General features: G+C 41.1%; 1 protein-coding gene across 1 annotated transcript in view; it reads right to left on the reverse strand.

The window, feature by feature from the left end:
* Window positions 1-637: 637 nt before the first annotated feature.
* The window catches only part of GALNT5 (polypeptide N-acetylgalactosaminyltransferase 5), a 42,218-nt gene continuing 23,297 nt past the window's right edge, over window positions 638-19,558 (reverse strand). The window contains exons 2-10 of the mRNA XM_077272928.1: window positions 12,888-13,054; window positions 12,636-12,755; window positions 10,732-10,867; window positions 10,048-10,167; window positions 8,960-9,077; window positions 8,050-8,373; window positions 6,843-6,923; window positions 4,948-5,109; window positions 638-1,947 (exon numbers count right to left, since the gene is read on the reverse strand). Of these exons, the coding sequence (XP_077129043.1) occupies window positions 1,807-1,947; window positions 4,948-5,109; window positions 6,843-6,923; window positions 8,050-8,373; window positions 8,960-9,077; window positions 10,048-10,167; window positions 10,732-10,867; window positions 12,636-12,755; window positions 12,888-13,054 (1,369 nt within the window). The 3' untranslated portion in view covers window positions 638-1,806. The remainder of the gene's footprint in view (window positions 1,948-4,947; window positions 5,110-6,842; window positions 6,924-8,049; window positions 8,374-8,959; window positions 9,078-10,047; window positions 10,168-10,731; window positions 10,868-12,635; window positions 12,756-12,887; window positions 13,055-19,558) is intronic.

Consider the following 19,558-nt stretch of genomic DNA (forward strand, 5'->3'; position numbering starts at 1 on the left):
TGGGCCTGATCATACACAGCGCTAAAGACAACGATGCCACATCTACATATTATAGATACAGAAAAATCGAGAACTGGTATATAATTCTTAAAAGCTAAAATAAAAAGTTGCTTTGAATGTTTGAATGTGGATAAACCCTTTAAAAACTCTAAAAATCAGTTATGCAGGGCAAACTACAAAATTTATAGAGGAAGTTTTCGTATGTAATGAAAGGTAGAGTTGCAGTATGCATAATTGGGCATAACCAGCAGGTGGCGCTGTTTCCTTACGTGCTGGTAGTAGTAGTTATTGGTCGACATCGACTACACAACTTTTTTTTGCAAGTGTTTCTATAAACCCCAAGGGCAATAATTAACATTCTTCACATAGTTAACACTATCCTATATTATTTTTTTTAAACCATTTGAAGGACTCTTAGACTATGTTTACATGAATTGTTCTTACTGCTTTTTTTTCTGCAGTTAAAACCTACTCTTTTGGCAGTAAAAACGCAGTGTTCAAAACACACGTTTTGGGGCGTTTACTCAGTGTTTTTTGGGTGAGGAATTACATGTGTGCTTTGTTTAAGGTACGTTTAATAAAGTTAGTTTTATTCGCGAAAAACGCTGAAAAAACTTTTTTTTTTTTTTTTTTTTTAGAGTTTCTTCCTATTCTCATTGCTTTCTATGGGTGAAAAAAATGCTGAAAGAGCTGACATGCTGCAATTCAGTCAGAAAAAAAAAAACCCCAAAAAACCAAGCATGTGCATGAGATTTCTGAAACGTCAGCTTTTGCTGAAAGTGTAAAAAGCAGCTTTGAATTTACATTAAAAAATGCAGCGTGTGAACACAGCCTTAAGTTTCAAATCTGGATGAACAGGATATTGTCTGAATAGATCCTGCATTAAATATCATTAAATAATTGCAATAACTGAAACATATTTACATAAAAAAAATAACAGATTCTTAAAAAAAAAGAAAATAAATAAAATGCAGCAAAATGGGTTGGTGCCATTCCCAGGTAAGAATAGATGTATTGATGATATAAATATATAGCTAAAACACACGGAAAGAAGAAAAAAATTAAAAATAAACGTCCTTTTAAGAAAAGTTTCTTACTTGTGAGCCCCCATATTACCTGCACCAGTATTGGTTCCATGCTACATATCTACTAATATTAAAGGGGGTGTCAGAATTAGGGTGGGATTGGCCGATCTGAGAATCTGAGGATCCCCAGGTGTAATGGGGATAATTACAGGCTCCAAAGGTCCGGCAGAAGAAACACCCCCCCCCCACATTTAATGCAGATTTCAATAATTTATTCCTAGAAACAATTGGTTTTATTAACGCGTAAAGTCAAATATTATTAATCATATCCCCGAGTGCACAACTCCCACCAGGAGACCTCCTGGCCAGACGCCATTTTTCTTTGTTTGGGACTCTGTTGAATATCCCACTAAGTATCATTAGAATTTGGATTTCCGGTCACCTAAAAACAAAATTAATCACAGATAAATAAATAATTTGGAGTTTGATACCAAAACATATCAGAATCAACCCCCATAAAGCCCCTTTGTAACAACACTGCCCCCTGTAGCATAAAAAACAGAATCAGTAGAAATCCCGGAACCTTTATCTAACCAACTTTTTTGGTAAGTTTTTTTCCAATTTTTAGGGAAACTTAAATAGAAGTCTTTCCAAAGTCCTAAAGGTAGATCCAATTTCTACCTATTGTAAAAAACATAACAAAAACAAAATACCAAGTCGTATGTAACACTATTGTCCATCTGCTTCGCTCAGCGTTACCACAAAACTGCGAATTTCTGCTTTATGGAGCAAAGTAGGTCTGGAATGTCCACTTCTGGAGGCGATTTAATGGGCTGCACGCGCTGATTTGGAGCTTCACGTGAGAGGGATCAACCTCCAGGCACATTGGATGCTTCGAGTTTTCTACAACTAAATGATCCGCCTGTAAAAGAAAATCACAAAGTCAAGAATCAGCAAAACGTGTGAAGCAAAAGACCAGAAACAAGGAGCGATATTAGTATTCAACAACCTGAAGCTCAAGACCGACATGAGGACCTCTGCGCGGCCCCTTAGCTTTTGCATTTCTTATATTCCCCCATCACCTGTGAATTATATTACTGAGAAGTGGAAGGAACCGCAGCAACTCAGCCACAAAGTGGAGACCCCATAATGTTATAGAGTGGGAGGCCGAGTGCTGAGGAGCAGAGGGCAGAAAAGTCACCACCGCTCTGCTGACTCCATAACTGCAGAGTTCAGACTTCCTCTGGTATTAACATCAGCACAAACCCTCAGCCCCCTGGTAGCTTCAAGGCCGAGCAGTTGTATGCAGCCGTACATCACCAAGCACAATGCCGAGCGTCGGATGCAGTGGTATAAAGCTGCCATGGGACTCTGGAGGAGATGTGTTCTGTGCAGTGATGGCTCACACTTCTCTATCTGCGTCTGAAGGAGGAGTATGGATTTGGTGATTCCAGGAGGACGTTACCCGCCTGACTGCATTGTGCCTGCTGTACAGATGGCAGAGGAGGTACAATACTATGGGGTTGTTTTTCAGAGGTCGACCCAAGCTTCTTAGTTCCAGTGATGGAAATCTTTAAGGTTCAGCACAAGACGTGGACAATTATCGTTTCCAGTTTATGAGAACAGGTTGGGGAAGACCCTTTTCTGTTCCCCATGACTGTGCCCAATGCACAAGCTCCATACAGACATGGTTGGTGGAGCTTGGTGGGAAGAACATGACCCGGACCTCAACCTCATCCAACACTTTAGGGATTAAATAGTGCGGACATTGTGCGCCCGGCCTCTCGCCAACATCACGATCTGACCTGGAGGAATTTCCACAGACGCCTCGAAAATCTTGTAGAACGTCTTCCCAGTAGAACGTTAGCCATTATATCTGCAAAGAAGCCGACTCCATAGTGTTGCCCAGGGATATACAGTACAGACCAAAAGTTTGGACACACCTTCTCATTTAAAGATTTTTCTGTATTTTCATGAGTATGAAAACTGTAAATTCACACTGAAAGCATCAAAACTATGAATTAACACATGTGGAATTATATACTTAACAAAAAAGTGTGAAACAACTGAAAATATGTCTTATATTCTAGGTTCTTCAAAGTAGCCACCTTTTGCTTTGATGACTGCTTTGCACACTCTTGGCATTCTCTTGATGAGCTTCAAGAGGTAGTCACCGGGAATGGTTTTCACTTCACAGGTGTGCCCTGTCAGGTTTAATAAGTGGGATTTCTTGCTTTATAAATGTGGTTGGGACCATCAGTTGTGTTGTGCAGAAGTCTGGTGGATACACAGCTGATAGTCCTACTGAATAGGATGTTAGAATTTGTATTATGGCAAGAAAAAAGCAGCCAAGTAAAGAAAAACGAGTGGCCATCATTACTTTAAGAAATGAAGGTCAGTCAGTCCGAAAAATTGGGAAAACTTTGAAAGTGTCCCCAAGTGCAGTTGCAAAAACCATCAAGCGCTACAAAGAAACTGGCTGACATGAGAACCGCCCCAGGAAAGGAAGACCAAGAGTCACCTCTGCTTCTGAGGATAAGTTTATCCGAGTCACCAGCCTCATAAATCGCAGGTTAACAGCAGCTCAGATTAGAGACCAGGTCAATGCCACACAGTGTTCTAGCAGCAGACACATCTCTACAACAACTGTTAAGAGGAGACTTTGTGCAGCAGGCCTTCATGGCAAAATAGCTGCTAGGAAACCACTGCTAAGGACAGGCAACAAGCAGAAGTGACTTGTTTGGGCTAAAGAACACAAGGAATGGACATTAGACCAGTGGAAATCTGTGCTTTGGTCTGATGAGTCCAAATTTGAGATCTTTGGTTCCAACCACCGTGTCTTTGTGCGACGCAGAAAAGGTGAACGGATGGACTCTACATGCCTGGTTCCCACCGTGAAGCATGGAGGAGGAGGTGTGATGGTGTGTGGGTGCTTTGCTGGTGACACTGTTGGGGATTTATTTCAAATTGAAGGAATACTGAACCAGCATGGCTACCACAGCATCTTGCAGCGGCATGCTATTCCATCCGGTTTGCGTTTAGATGGACAATCATTTATTTTTCAACAGGACAATGACCCCAAACACACCTCCAGGCTGTGTAAGGGCTATTTGAACAAGAAGGAGAGTGATGGGGTGCTACGTCAGATGACCTGGCCTCCACAGTCACCAGACCTGAACCCAATCGAGATGGTTTGGGGTGAGCTGCACCGCAGAGTGAAAACAAAAGGGCCAACAAGTGCTAAGCATCTCTGGGAACTCCTTCAAGATTGTTGGAAAACCATTCCCGGTGACTACCTCTTGAAGCTCATCAAGAAAATGCCAAGAGTGTGCAAAGCTGTCATCAAAGCAAAAGGTGGCTACTTTGAAGAACCTAGAATATAACACATAATTTCAGTTGTTTCACTTTTTTTGTTAAGTATATAATTCCACATGTGTTAATTCATAGTTTTGACGCCTTCAGTGTGAATGTACAATTTTCACAGTCATGAAAATACAGAAAAATCTTTAAATGAGAAGGTGTGTCCAAACTTTTGGTCTGTACTGTAGAATGGGAGGTCAGGAAAGCTGTAGGTGTAAAGTGGAGGGGCACATACTTTTCTCTACATAGATTCCATCCATCCATTGTCTATGTGGATGTTTTGGGCACAGTGATATTGCTGGACGCAGATTGCAGGATTTCTCCCAAACACTGACTGTTGTGAAAACCTGATGATACTGATGGACACGTGGACCACGTGTGACCGCACTCTTATATATCAGGAAAACGTGGGCATGTGTTTGCCTTCTTTATCTTAATGACGCTTGTGTCAGGCTGATATGGGCACAGGGTGAAGCAGGGCTGGTTCCCTGGCACAGGATCTGCTCACAAGGTCACACACAAGGTAAATATCCCTCACCCCGGTGACCCATCGGTTACTCACCAGCACGGGCTGTAACGAGGCGATGAGCCTGTGTAACCAGCGGTGGCTAGCGTCCAGGTTGTCACATTGTACCACAGTCACTATGTTCTTGATGTCACCGTGTGAAATGCACAGATCCTTCTGTCTGATCAGCCGTAACCAGGTGAAGTTAAACTGCTGGTTCTGCGGTGAGAATAGGAAGACACTCGTTGTCCAAACGGTAAGAGAAACACCCAATAACAAAAGGAACCCGCCAGATAACAGTGATACATTGTGTCCTGCCAAGACCCGCGACGTGAGGACACGGAGGTCTCCTACCGCCCACAACACTATCAAATCTAATATTTTCGCTTTAATAAATAACAAAATATTTTAAAATGAGTCAGAAATCAATTTTAAAAAATCTCCGAGAAGTCAGCAGCTATGGCAGGATACCGTCATACCAAAGAGCCCAGGAAACACGCAAACGTTGAATATGTGAACATTGCCGCTATGACGGACCGATTATTTTGATCACACTCTGATCCGATCAGTTCTTCAGATAGCACACGTATGAGAAAACTGGACGTGTGTGAGGCTCAAGTCTGTTGGATCCTACCTGCCCTTTAACTGCCTGGACTTTAGGTTAGGGTCCCTCTAGAGAGGACGCCTTGTCGTGGTTGTTGGAATCTCATGAATTGGTGAGTTTGTGCACTAAGTACCTTCATTTTATAAGTGTAGTCTAACGAGCAGGAATGTAGTTGGTAGTTCACATATTCAACGTTTTCATACATCTCGGCTCACACAATGGCTGCTGCACTCTTTAATAAGACAACTGGGTGTTACCAGTTGGGGGTTTGTCTCAGCATACTGTGAAACAGTCCAATTAATGATGAGAGTCGTTCTATTCCTCTCTGAAGAGGCAACTTGCATAACTTCCCAGAGGAATATTGCATGGCCTAGAAGTCTCCTTACAATGGCATGTCACTCTCTACAAGGAGAGACGTTACCCCTTAGACCCCAGCCAAATAAGATCTCATGTTTTGCACTGAAGAGGGACAACATCACGAAAGAGCTGTCTGAAAATTGAGATTCTGGTTTGCCTTCTCCTCTCTGAAGAGGCAACTTGCATATTTAATTTCCCAGAGGAGCAATGCATGGCCTATTAGTCTCCTTACACAGACATGTCACTCTCCGCAAGGAGAGACGTTACCCCATAGACTGTGAAGGGACACATCCAATATCCATTTATTGATACATTTCTAGCAGTAATAACACATTTTAAAGGTTGAAGAGAGGATGATGCAGAATTGGTATTTTATGAAGGTCACAAACATGTCAGGAGTGGTAACAAGTCTTCTTCAAGCAGGACCTCAGTCGTGGGGTCACTTTTCAAGAAATGTTAGCTGCACAAGTTGTATGGGTTATATGGGAGATGAGCGGATCAATACTCGATACACGTCAATGGCAGCTGGTGGCAGTGAATCGCTTGCCTTCCGGCGTCCCCAGCGCAGCTGTTGATTAGCCATGGCTGGCGCGACGTCATATGACGAGCCTATCATCTAGCCGCCAGGTACCACGGACCTGCACGCTTTACCGGAGTCCCTATTTTTTCCCCATAATTTCACTCTAGGAACAAGTAGGAAGCGTTAGACTTGAGCCCACATACTATGGACTTCAGACAGTCATATAAATGAGAGTGAGATCGGACCGCAGTGCTCGGACTGGCCGGCGGCTATCCCGCCAGCAGCATTGAAATACATGAAGACATCATGCTTGGGTCGGGAGAGTCGCCGACCATTGGGTCCGATCTCAGCCCGATTTATACATCTGTCTGACTGCGCCCTAAAACAGGGATTGACTACCTGAAGTTGTATGAAAATATGTTGTTTTTTTTTAATATACACATCTAATATAAAACCACATAAATCACAAACCTGCTTACTGGCATCACATGATTCAAGGACCACAGTAGAGTTTTCCAAGGACAGGCACTTGTCCAGTGCAATGTTTCTTAACTAAAATACAAAGATGGAAGTTAATCACCTTTAATTTAATTTGTTAAAAGTTACAAAAAAAAAAAATAATGCATCAGAATTGCATTTTTGCTATTGACTTACATGATTGATTTTTCAATAACCTGTACGGACCTGAACCGTTTAGGCAGGCTTCACGTGAGACATAATGTGTCGCATGGTCAAACATTGCAAAACTGTTTGTGCGTTTTAATTTATAGCTTTCATTTATCCTTTAAATCATGGCGAAAGTAATAAGAAAAAAGTTCTGCAAATATTTACATTATTTATTAATGTGATCGTACTCTTGTGCCCCCTAGTGGCCATTATATACATTACACACACAACTTGCTTTTTTTTCATATATTTTATAATTAAAGAAGAATCCAAATGATCTGACAAATAAGAGCAGGTAAATCCCGAACTATTAACATTCTCATAATATCAGCAAAATGCATATAATATAACTCATATGATAATAAAAGTCCTGTGGAAGTTGTTTTTAGAGCTAAATTTAAAGTGATGCTGTCACAAAAGGTTTAGCATATCCCTCAAAATGTTTAGACAACACTAGGATACTGGGGTGCGCCAGTTGCCTTGTACCAGTTTTGTACATTTATTGTCTCCACGTTTTTTTTCCCACCAGTAATTTCTGAACAGTTTGGTAATTCTGCATTAAAAGGAAATGTGTCATCAGAATATGGGTTATTGTTTAAAGCAAGTTTTTAGAATAAGTACCGTATGTATTTTAAATATTTTTTTATATAGGGTCTTTTTTCTCCAACTTTCCATATCACCATTTATATTAAATGAAAAAAAAAATCTTGCAATTTTTATACTGAACACATTTCCTGTTACTTACAGACGAGTTTTCAACATTCTCATTACCTTCACAGACAACATTACGGTGAAATGTAACCCATCTATCTACAGTAGACAACAGAATCCACCATTCACAATAGCTGGTGTCACAGCTCACCTCCTCCCCCTCCATTCACAATGATCCTTGCCTAGGTTAGAGCATGCTGAGAAAATACTTCACAAGCAAATAGGGTCTGAATCAGTCTATTGCTTTTAATAGCCATGGAAAACAATACAAAAAGTAACATTATAACACAGCAGCACTTACCGGTCCTTCAGCCCTGACCAGAGGGGCGTCCAGGTCTGGGTAGACGTTGTCTATGTACCATTTGAAGCTCTTGCACTGTAGTCTCTTCCTCAGCTCCTTTTGCTCCGTCAGGTCACCGATGTTCACCCGTTCTCGCAGGAGGTGATACCCATGACCATAGAAGAGCTCCTTATAGTCGTCCAGCCAGACTTCTGCCACACGGGCCAGGTTCCTCTCCACAGTTTTCACCCGGTCCTTAGGGAACGAGTACGGGTTGTCGTTCCTGAAGATGTGGCCGACTCTGGAGCAAGGGATGATCTCAATTTCTCCACCACACATCCAAACCTAAAATACAGGAGAAGCCAAAGCTACAAATGAAGGGATGTCCTCATCCTCTACCCTGCTGAAGACACGGCTCGTAAAGATATCGGAATGGATGCCCTACAAGCCTCTACTCACACAGAGTTTTTTTTTAAAAAACTTGTCAACTTTTAAAAGTTTCAAAACAGAAAATACTTTAGGAAAAGGGTCCTTTTGGGGGGTGGAGTTTTTGGAGGAGTAAAATTTTCTCTTCCTGAAATGTTTTTTTTTTTTCATGAAATTTTGGAGTTTTTCTACAGAAGCTTTTTTTTGCAGCCATTTAATTAATGCCTAGTTTGGAGCCGATTCCATCAGGATCCACTTCCAAGAAGTGACATGCACTTTTTTTTTACCAGGTATTTTTAAAAACCTCTTTCAGGGGAAAAAAAAAAAAATCAAACTTCTACAAACAAAAAAAAAAAAGTTTATTTCTTAAAGAAAACTTTTGCAAGCGTCTTGGAAGATCCCTTCATAGAAAACCTCCTAAAACATGGACATATGAAAATCTCTGCCGGGTTGTATCACATGCTACAGGTGGTTCATAAAAATAGTTCTTAATATTTAAAAGTACCTTAAATGATATTTCCATGTTTTCTCCTCCCCAAACATCCAGGCCGGGGTCATAGGTACCGAGTTCGTAGAAATATTTCCTATCGATGGAAAATAACCCTCCAGCCATAACTGGGCATCTAAAAAACAAAAGCTATTTTGTTAAATGATTGCGCCTAAAATGCATGCATTTCATAAAAAAAGTAATCAGAGGTGAGCATCCCCTTTGTCTATACATTAAAGGGGCACTTCTATTTTTTTTAAGCATCCAGTATAGTCTAAAAGGAACCAGCACAGTTCCCCTACTGGTCAGGTTGGGCATATGACGGCTGCAGTTAGTCACTGGCTTAAAGGGGTATTCCTATCCCAAAATGTAGTAGGTGTAATAATAATATTAGCAAATTACCTCCAGCTGGAAAGGTAGTATAGTTCTTCTGATTCACTATGTTGTTTCCCCATGTCGGGCAGTGCAGTAGGTTAGATATCCATGGTTACGACCACTGACAACTAACTGTCACTATATGAGTGGTCATCTTAACCATAGATACCTAAGCTACTGCACATGGGGTAAGGGACATAGTGAATCAGAAGAACTGTACTACATTCATAATTGGAGGTATTTGCTAACATTATTATTATTACACCTACTACATAATGGGATAGGATCTTGGGAGATGAGAATACCCCTTTAAGGACTGTTGCAGCCCGACCAGAGATTGGTTGCAATAGTCACATGTCCATATGGCAGAAACAGGATTTACAAAACTGATCTCTGAATAATGGATACCGGCAGGTGACCCAAGGCAGCGCTAGAAAAGAACTGTGACGGTTTGGTAAGTGCAGATTTTGTTATTTTTTTTAGTCCATGCGTCATGTTTTTTTTTTTTTTTAAATAATAGTAAAAACAATAATAATGATAATAATAATAAAAATAATAATAATAAAAAATTCAGGGCTAGAAAACCCTTTAAAGGCTCAGCATTGGAGAATGAAAAGGTACGACATCTCTGATGAACTTTTCCACCGAAAGCAGCTTTGGATTGCCATCATCCAGAGTCATTAACTTCATGAAAAGGCCCCGATAACGGCCCAGAGTAGAGAAGTGTTCACCTTATTGGATCCATCTCCGTTATCTTGTTTTTCTGGAGGACGTCTGTAGGGATGGGCTTCCAGCCAAAGTTCATCGGCCAAGTGAAAATACCTCTCTGGAAGTTGTCCACGGTCATGTAGCTGGGGGAGAAGTGGTGAGAATAAAGGTTCATGATTCCTCAAAAGTTATTGGTCAGTAAAATTACATTTATTTATGAACTATGGCCGCCATCATTGACCTCTGTAACATCTGGTCCAAATACAATGGCACCTTGCGGTCTGCATGGACACATCTCCACCAAAGCAAAAGTCCACACACCCAACCAGCAATGTTGAACAGCTGCAAAACATGCAGCCACGGGGTCTCAAACATATTTTTTTGGGGCCACGTCAAAGTCCCTCATCTAACACCCGAGCATGCTCATATAACATCTTATTGGCGCACGTTCGTTCATCACTAGATGGGACAAATCAGAGCTGTTTCCCATTTCTCCAAAGACCCCATAGTGGTTTCCGAGGTATGAATGTCTTGGACAAGTTACATTGTATTCTACAAAGCCTATGTCAGGGTATGATCATAAAAATGTAAATTGTTCATTGTCTATAGGAGAGTGGCGCCTAAAATAATGTAAAATAATATTCCAAAAAATTCGCCATAAAGTGTCACTTGGATTATTGCTCTCTCTGCACACAGGGGAACTCTACCTCATGTCCTTATCGTTAATGACTTCAATCACCGGACACGCCACTTTCTTTCTGTTTATCCGCACTTGTTCCAGGAGAGGTTCCAGCCACCCAACATTGCACTCAACGTGCGAGTCCAAGAACGTCAAGACGTCTCCTAAAAGACAAAAAGGGAACGTTCACCATGTTCTTTAACGACTTCATGACCGGGCGATTTGTCACTTTTGGGCTTTCTGTTTTTTTCCTACCATAAAAGTCATGACTTATAACCAGCAGAGCTGAGGAAGGATTGGTTTTCGGAGGGTCGAGTTTTAGTCTTGAATGACACCAATTAGTTTACCATAAAAAGTGGTGAAAAAAACAAGGGGAAAAATTCTAAGTTGGGTGAAATAATAATAATTATAAAAATAAATAGCAATTCCGCCATTGTTTCTTGGATTCTATTTTGATGACGTTCTTTAGTTAGTATAAAAAAAAAAAGAAGAAGGAAATTGATTCTCAAGGTCAGGCCGAGTTCACATCTTTTTGGCAAATGTTATTGAACGCAGCAGTGCAGATGAGTGTTTTTCTTTTTTTTTTTCACCGGCCGAATTTACCAGTGAAAAAAATTGCAGCTGCACTGGTTTATTCCATATGTGGGATGAGACATTCAAGTTTACGGTTACGCACAAAATAAATGAAATATTGGATCCCATAATGAGCCTCCGTGAAGCCTCAGAATTTTACAAATACATCGCAATTCGTTTACAGAAGAAACTGTATTTAGTCTTGTAAATTTGCATCAACTGCAAATTTATGCTGCAGATAGAAAATATTACATGAAGACCTTTTGCCAATTTTTGTCTAATTTTTAGATAGATCTGAAAAATAGGAGCCATAGGCTTTAATTTCCTACTTATAATGGGGTTGCACCATCTCAGACATGTGTGGTACATGATTGCAGAACCAGACTACAAATGGTTTGTTTGTAGTCTGTAACCATGGAGACACATAGAATCCTTCACTGGATCCTGACAATCACGGACATGCTGTACCGCTCTCTCAGTCAAGTGTATAATTGGATGCATTGAAAAATAGCAATTTTGGCATTAGATTAACAAATGTTATATATTGATAGACAGGACTGTTACGATAGGACAATGACCCCCAATTATTTTTATTTTCTAATTTATTTTTTCATTGGGAAAAGTGGGTGATTTAAATGTTTATTATATTTTAAATAGTTTTTAATTAATTTTTGGTTTATTTCTTAGACTTTCTAGGGAATCCAAGTAACATGCTGCATCACCATGGCACAGGCTGGGCTTCATTGGAGTACCATTGGGAGTACTGGGATGGACAAAAGCATAGAGGTAGGTGCTGGCTGTATAAAACTGGCAGTGTGGGGGTGATCTGGTCCATGTTAGGTCTGCTCCATATATGATCGAGTCTTCAGTGTATCTACTTCACATTCCAAGAATTCCTTCCAGGGCGTTGTTCCAGGATTCAGACGCCATCTTGCCACACTACATGTGAGCTAGGTTATGTAAGGTTAATAATTGATTTCATTAGCCATTCTCTCCTTCACCCTGGCACCTGACCGGTATGGACCTAGCTCAGCTCCTGTACTCCCTTTGTACACCTGCTCCTGGTATGCTAGGTATTATTATGCCCTATGTTGAAAAGACGTCAAGAATCATCATCTATTGGCCAGAGCAAACATTGGCTGCAAGATCCTCTCGCACTCCGGAGGAACTAACACGTCCAGTAATTACAATTACAGAGACAGCTCATTTATTTTCATTAGTGTAATGCTTCAGTTCACCTGTGGTGGCGCTGTGGGGAAATTGAACACTGGATGATACAGATCTTAGCCAATCACTGGTGTTTACGGCACTGGGAACCTTATAATCTCCATGGATATAAACCCTTCAAAGTGTTATTACCTGTGGCAATATTTGCACCGGCAAGTCTGGCTCGAATTAGCCCATGTCTTTCCTTTAGATGAAGTATCCGAACTTTGGGAAACTTCTTCATGAAATCATCGAGCTCGTCTTTGAGGTAGGCTGAAGAAAACAAAGGACGACAAAAACATGAAAATCGTCAGGCTGATGAATCAGATGTATCTGCTGTATTTTGACTCCTTTGCACATGAGATGACGTAGAATATCTTTACTATGACCTTGTAAGACACTGACCTTTGGTGCTGAAGTCGTCTACGAGGATGACCTCTTTGACTAGATGAGCAGGGGATCGGTTGAGGACACTAAATACTGAGCGGAGGAGGGCGGACCACACCTCGTCCACAAAACACATGATGATACTGGTGTTGGGAAGATCATCGTGGACCAACTGATTGGAGCACCTGCAACGATCACGTGGAAACTCCATTACAGTCACTAGCGTTTTATAAATACTACAGACATTTATGTATAGGTTACGGCAGGCGATCTGCATGACTGTTCCCATACTTCCATGTGCAAGCAGCCCGCTACGGTGGATGCCTTAGTCTGGTTTCACGCGTCCGACATTCATGTCTGTGTATAACCCAAGACGTTCGGACCGGCCGAGGGTCTCCTGACTTGAGATGAGGTCAAGGGACTCAACGCCCGTACTCGGAGAGGGAAAGACTCCACCTCTGTAAAGTTCATATGTTATACTTTTAAGAAATTCTAAAACGCGGTTTACAGACCGATCCAAGTTTCAAATATTTCTCTTGAGGGAGTGTCCCTCAAAGTAAAGTAGGCTGGATGTGAGCTCTGTGAGTATCCAGGGTGCTGCTGTCTCCATTGGCTCATGTCTGCACAGCTTCTATCCTCCGCTTATTTTCTGCTCGTGTACTTTCCTCCCTATCTGTAGACATTTTCTCCACCCTCTCTGTCCCTGTGCATGCTTCCTTGCCCTTCAACTCCTGAGATCTGTATACAACCACCTCCCCTTACCTGCTGCTACCTCTGTTACAGAAGGGATGAAGAGGGGAGAGAGAACCATCACAACTGAGCAGGAGCTCGGACGGGATTGTTACTGCTTCTGCAAAAGCATTCAGCTAATAAAGTAGACACTCTACAGCAGCAAAATGGTAAAGGTTTTTTTTATGAAGACTGTATAGAAAGTTGCCCAATTTTGCTTTTAGTAAGAAAATTAACACTTAAAGATAAGGGCATAAAAAGGGAACTACAACGTCTGTCTATGTTACACATATGGATAAAAAACAACAACAACAAATTTTTAGAAAACAGAGGATAACTGCATTCTGAAAACCAGTAACTACCGGGAATCCTATAATGGAAGAAGCAGATATCAGCCCTTTGTTAATCTTATATATACAGCAGGAGTTCCCTTGCACAAGGTGCGATTAGATGCGTCATTTCTCCCAGGTCATCGGGACGTCATACACTGAGGCTGATAAGGTTGTAACTTGGCTCAGGTGTATACACTGACACATCTGCACCTGTACGTGGCACGGGGGCGGGTATACAATGAGTCACCAGGAAATTCGGCTATAATTAGCTGTGCTAGAGTACCAAAAAATTAAAAATCAATTTACGGAATACAATCAGATGTACAGCATGAAGCGACAGATGTGTGTATGTGTGCGATCTGAGATATATAAATATATATATATATATATATATATATATATATATATATACACACACACACACCGGTATATATATATATACAGTACAGACTAAAAGTTTGGACACACCTTCTCATTTAAAGATTTTTCTGTATTTTCATGACTATGAAAATTGTAAATTCACACTGAAGGCATCAAAACTATGAATTAACACATGTGGAATTATATACTTAGTAAAAAAGTGTGAAACGACTGAAATTATGTCTTATATTCTAGGTTCTTCATAATAGCCACCTTTTGCTTTGATGACTGCTTTGCACACTCTTGGCATTCTCTTGATGAGCTTCAAGAGGTAGTCACCGGGAATGGTCTTCCAACAATCTCGATTGGGTTCAGGTCTGGTGATTGTGGAGGTCAGGTCATCAGACGTAGCACCCCATCACTCTCCTTCTTGGTCAAATAGCCCTTACACAGCCTGGAGGTGTGTTTGGGGTCATTGTCCTGTTGAAAAATAAATGATGGTCCAACTAAACGCAAACCGGATAGAATAGCATGCCGCTGCAAGATGCTGTGGTAGCCATGCTGGTTCAGTATGCCTTCAATTTTGAATAAATCCCCGACAGTGTCACCAGCAAACACCCCCACACCATTACACCTCCTCCTCCATGCTTCACGGTGGGAACCAGGCATGTAGAGTCCATCCGGTCACCTTTTCTGCTTCGCACAAAGACACGGTGGTTGTAACCAAAGATCTCAAGTTTGGACTCATCAGACCCAAGCACAGATTTCCACTGGTCTAATGTCCATTCCTTGTGTTCTTTAGCCCAAACACGTTGCTTCTGCTTGTTGCCTGTCCATTGCAATGGTTTCCTAGCAGGTATTTTACCATGAAGGCCTGCTGCACAAAGTCTCCTCTTAACAGTTGTTGTAGAGATGTGTCTGCTGCTAGCACTTTGTGTGGCATTGACCTGGTCTCTAATCTGAGCTGCTGTTAACCTGCGATTTCTGAGGCTGGTGACTCGGATAAACTTATCCTCAGAAGCAGAGGTGACTCTTGGTCTTCCTTTCCTGGGGCGGTCCTCATGTGAGCCAGTTTCTTTGTAGCGCTTGATGGTTTTTGCCACTGCACTTGGGGACACTTTCAAAGTTTTCCCAATTTTTTGGACTGACTAACCTTCATTTCTTAAAGTAAAGGTGGCCACTCGTTTTTCTTTACTTAGCTGCTTTTTTTTTGCCATAAAACAAAGTCAAACAGTCTATTCAGTAGGACTATCAGCTGTGTATCCACGAGACTTCTGCTCAACACAACTGATGGTCCCAACCCCATTTATAAGACAAGAAATCCCACTTATTAAACCTGACAGGGCACACCTGTGAAGTGAAAACCATTCCCGGTGACTACCTCTTGAAGCTCATCAAGAGAATGCCAAGAGTGTGCAAAGCAGTCATCAAAGCAAAAGGCGGCTAGTTTGAAGAACCTAGAGTATAAGACATAATTTCAGTTGTTTCACAATTTTTTGTTAAGTATATAATTCCACATGTGTTAATTCATAGTTTTGATGCCTTCCGTGTGAATGTACAATTTTCATAGTCATGAAAATACAGAAAAATCTTTAAATGAGAAGGTGTGTCCAAACTTTTGGTCTGTACTGTATATATATATATACACACACACATATTTATATACATACTTTACACACACATCACATGTAACTGTACATAGTATATTATATAAAAGAATATGAATGTAATGGTTTTATCTAGCGCCAAACCCTGACCTACTTGCCACATAGGTTCCGCACCGGTCAGGCTTCTATTTTGATTTAATTGTAGATGTATAAGGGGATTATGGCAGCCAATTACAGCACACAACAGTTCCCCGGTGTGCTGTGATTGTCTGCTGTGGTTGTATCAAGTGACTTTAGCATGTATGACAAGGCAGTACAGGTAATGAGGGATGCCCTGGGGGGTCTAGAATACTATTAAAAAAAAAAATTAGTTGATAGTGAATTTTTTGCAACTGGTTTAGAAATAAATGGAGAGAACAGCATATCTGCGGCAAAGCAAAATAGAGCCTCATTTTATAGATAGATCCAACATCTGGAGACTGCAACTATCAGACATTTATGGCATATTCTGTGGATATACCATAAATGTTAAGAGATGGGGATAAATCCTTTAAGGCCTACTCCACACTTGTTTTGCATTGTTTGGCCAGTAAAATTCCATAAATTTAATATGTTTTTCACTCAATCATAGGTCATTCTTGAGGTTTTGTATTAGTCTACGCCTGATGAAGAGACCTGAGTATTCTCGAAAGCTACAATTGGTTACCATCCTTTCAGTTAGCCATTAGAAGGTATCAACCACCGAGGACTCTCAATCCGAAATATGTCTTTCATTGATTTTTTTTTAATTTTGTTTTTTTATTAATTATATATTTATTACATTTGTATGATTAATTTCTTTTTTTTAAGCAGCCAGTGGGAAAACAGCATATATAACTTATAGACTTAGAGTATGCCAAAAGATACTAACCCCCAAAAAATCCACACTAAAAGTCCAGATAAATGCCACAAAAAAACCCTAAAAACAACAGTGTCACAATTCCTTTGCTCAGTGTGTCTTGAACGCAGTGACTGACAGCTTATTCGTCCAATCTAGTGCAGGGGTATGCTAAGCTGTCAGTATTTAGATTGATAGCTCCGCTGTCCAATCTTAGACTGGAAGGTGCTGAGCTTCCTCCAGGTGTTCCCTGTTCTAAGGGCTGATCTTAAGGTACCTTCACACATAACAATATAGTTAACGATATCGTTGCAACGTCACGCTTTTTGTGATGTAGCAACGATCCCGCTAACGATCTCGTTATAGTGTGACAGCGTCCAACGATCAGGCCCCTGCTGGGAGATCATTGATCGTAGGTAATGATCAGGACCTTTATTTGGTCGCTGATCACCCGCTGTCATCGCTGGATCGGCATGTGTGTGACGCCGATCCAGTGATGTGTTCACTTGTAACCAGGGTAAACATCGGGTTACTAAGTGCAGGACCGCGCTTAGTAACCCGATATTTACCCTGGTTACCATTGTAAAAGTTAAAAAACACTACATACTCACATTTCGATGTCTGTCATGTTCCCCGGCGTCCACTGACTGTGGACTGCTGTGCTCTGCTTTACGGCCGGCGCTGACACAGTCAGTGCGGGAAGCTGACGGCGGGGGACGTGACAGACATCGGAATGTGAGTATGTAGTGTTTTTTTAACTTTTACAATGGTGACCAGGGTAAATATCGGGTTACTAAGCGCGGCCCTGCACTTAGTAACCCGATGTTTACCCTGGTTACCCGGGTGCTGCAGGGGGACTTCGGCATCGTTGAAGACAGTTTCAACGATGCCGAAGTCGTTCCCCTGATCGTTGGTTGCTGGAGAGAGCTGTCTGTGTGACAGCTCCCCAGCGACCACACAACGACTTACCAACGATCACGGCCAGGTCGTATCGCTGGTCGTGATTGTTGGTAAGTCGTTTAGTGTAACGGTACCTTTAGTGACTATCCAGCTACGCAGCTAAGCTATCAGTCAGATCTCTGCCAGATGTAGCATTTGTTCAGTGGTTTGCCTTGTATTCTTGTGCTCTGTTTATCTATTGCTGCCTGACCTTGGACCTCATTTTGACCACCCATTTGCCTAGCCCCTTTGCTCTGATCCGCCATCTTCCTAAAGAAGCTTCACTCTGCCCCAAGATTTGGCTCAAACTTTTAACCCAAATTAAGGCTATTTTATAGAGTCATGTTTCACAACCTAAATGCTGATGGTGATGTAGGAACAGACAGCGGATCTCTTAACTATAATGATTCGGACCTGAAATTACACCTCACAAAACCAATAGACAGTAAACAGAAGAGAAATTAAGGCAGGTGTATATTAAAAAGTTTAAAAAAGTCTAGAATGCCTGAAAGAAAAGAATAGCTAATAGAGAAATAATAAAAGCAAACCAAAAAAAGATGAAAGAGATCAAAATAATATGAAAAGAAAAATATCAGACCTACATGTATTTTCATGGGGTATATAAACCATATCAAGCATGTCATATGCAGGATTAAAGGCTTCGGATAAAGACAACAAAGACTTTGGGAATTAGGTAACTAAATGATCCATTTCAGGACTGGTAAAGAATTAGGGCTCTGTTCTCAGCTCTGATGTTTCATTCTTCCAATGCTGTTTTACAATGTTCCTTTTAGATAACAGGTGGGTTACGTTTCGCCTCATTGTATCTGAAGCAACAGTTTTCACGTGAATTCTTCAGCTTCCATGTGCCGGTGACCGCACACTATCTCAGCACAGACCGGACCTCTATTATATGCACATTGTGTTTACGTTGCTGTCATTGGCACGGACATTTCTTTGATGTTGTCTGACTTTTTCCAGAGCATTTTATTTGTAGAAAACATTGCCGTAGAGAACCTCTATCCCCCATATTTTGGTGGGGAAATGAAGAACCAAAGCAGACGTATTGTCAAAGTTATCATCTATACACAGGACAGGTGAACATTTTCTGATAAGTGGTAGTCCAACCTCTGGGACCTCCACTGTTCCTTAGATCTGGGCAATGTGATTACCAAAGAAGTCGTGTGTTGTACTCAACTGTCTCCGGCAGTCTTGACCACGTAACTGGTAGGATATTGCCTATTCTATGGATCGGTGATAACCTTCGTCCCTTTGGGCCACCATACACATTAGATCTCCTTCAACTGAACCAACCAACGACCGTCTCTACTGTCTCCTGATGAAAACAAACAGTAATCTCAGCCAAGTTCTTCTATGTTCTTCTCAAGAGAATCTGCCAACATGTCTGCCAGCGGTTATCTCCTGGGAGAACAAAAGGATTGGCCATGGGAAATCTGATATGCCAGATCCTTCTGAATTTCAACTATTGGGGCGAGTTGGAAAGCCCCCATACACATTAGACTGTTGGCCGATCTTCCTGATATTGGCAGGTATAACCCTGTTTAGTCTAATAAATATAGGGGCTTCTTAGCCACACTGGTGACAAGTGGCCTTGGAAAATAATCTGTAACTATACATATATACAAATATAATAAGAGTAATTTTTAAACATGGATTTACACATTTTAAAGCGGATGTCTTGTTTTAATTTAATTTCCACATACCCTTTTAGGACCAGATAGCCCCTATGACATACAATGGTATTCCATAGAACCTAACAATTCTGAAGCATCTTTTCTTATTCCTCTGGTGTTGTGCCATTCTTGTGTTATTCCACCTAAAACT

The sequence above is a fragment of the Ranitomeya variabilis genome, chromosome 7 (assembly GCF_051348905.1).
Source record: "Ranitomeya variabilis isolate aRanVar5 chromosome 7, aRanVar5.hap1, whole genome shotgun sequence".
NCBI classification, from domain to species: Eukaryota; Metazoa; Chordata; class Amphibia; order Anura; family Dendrobatidae; genus Ranitomeya; species Ranitomeya variabilis.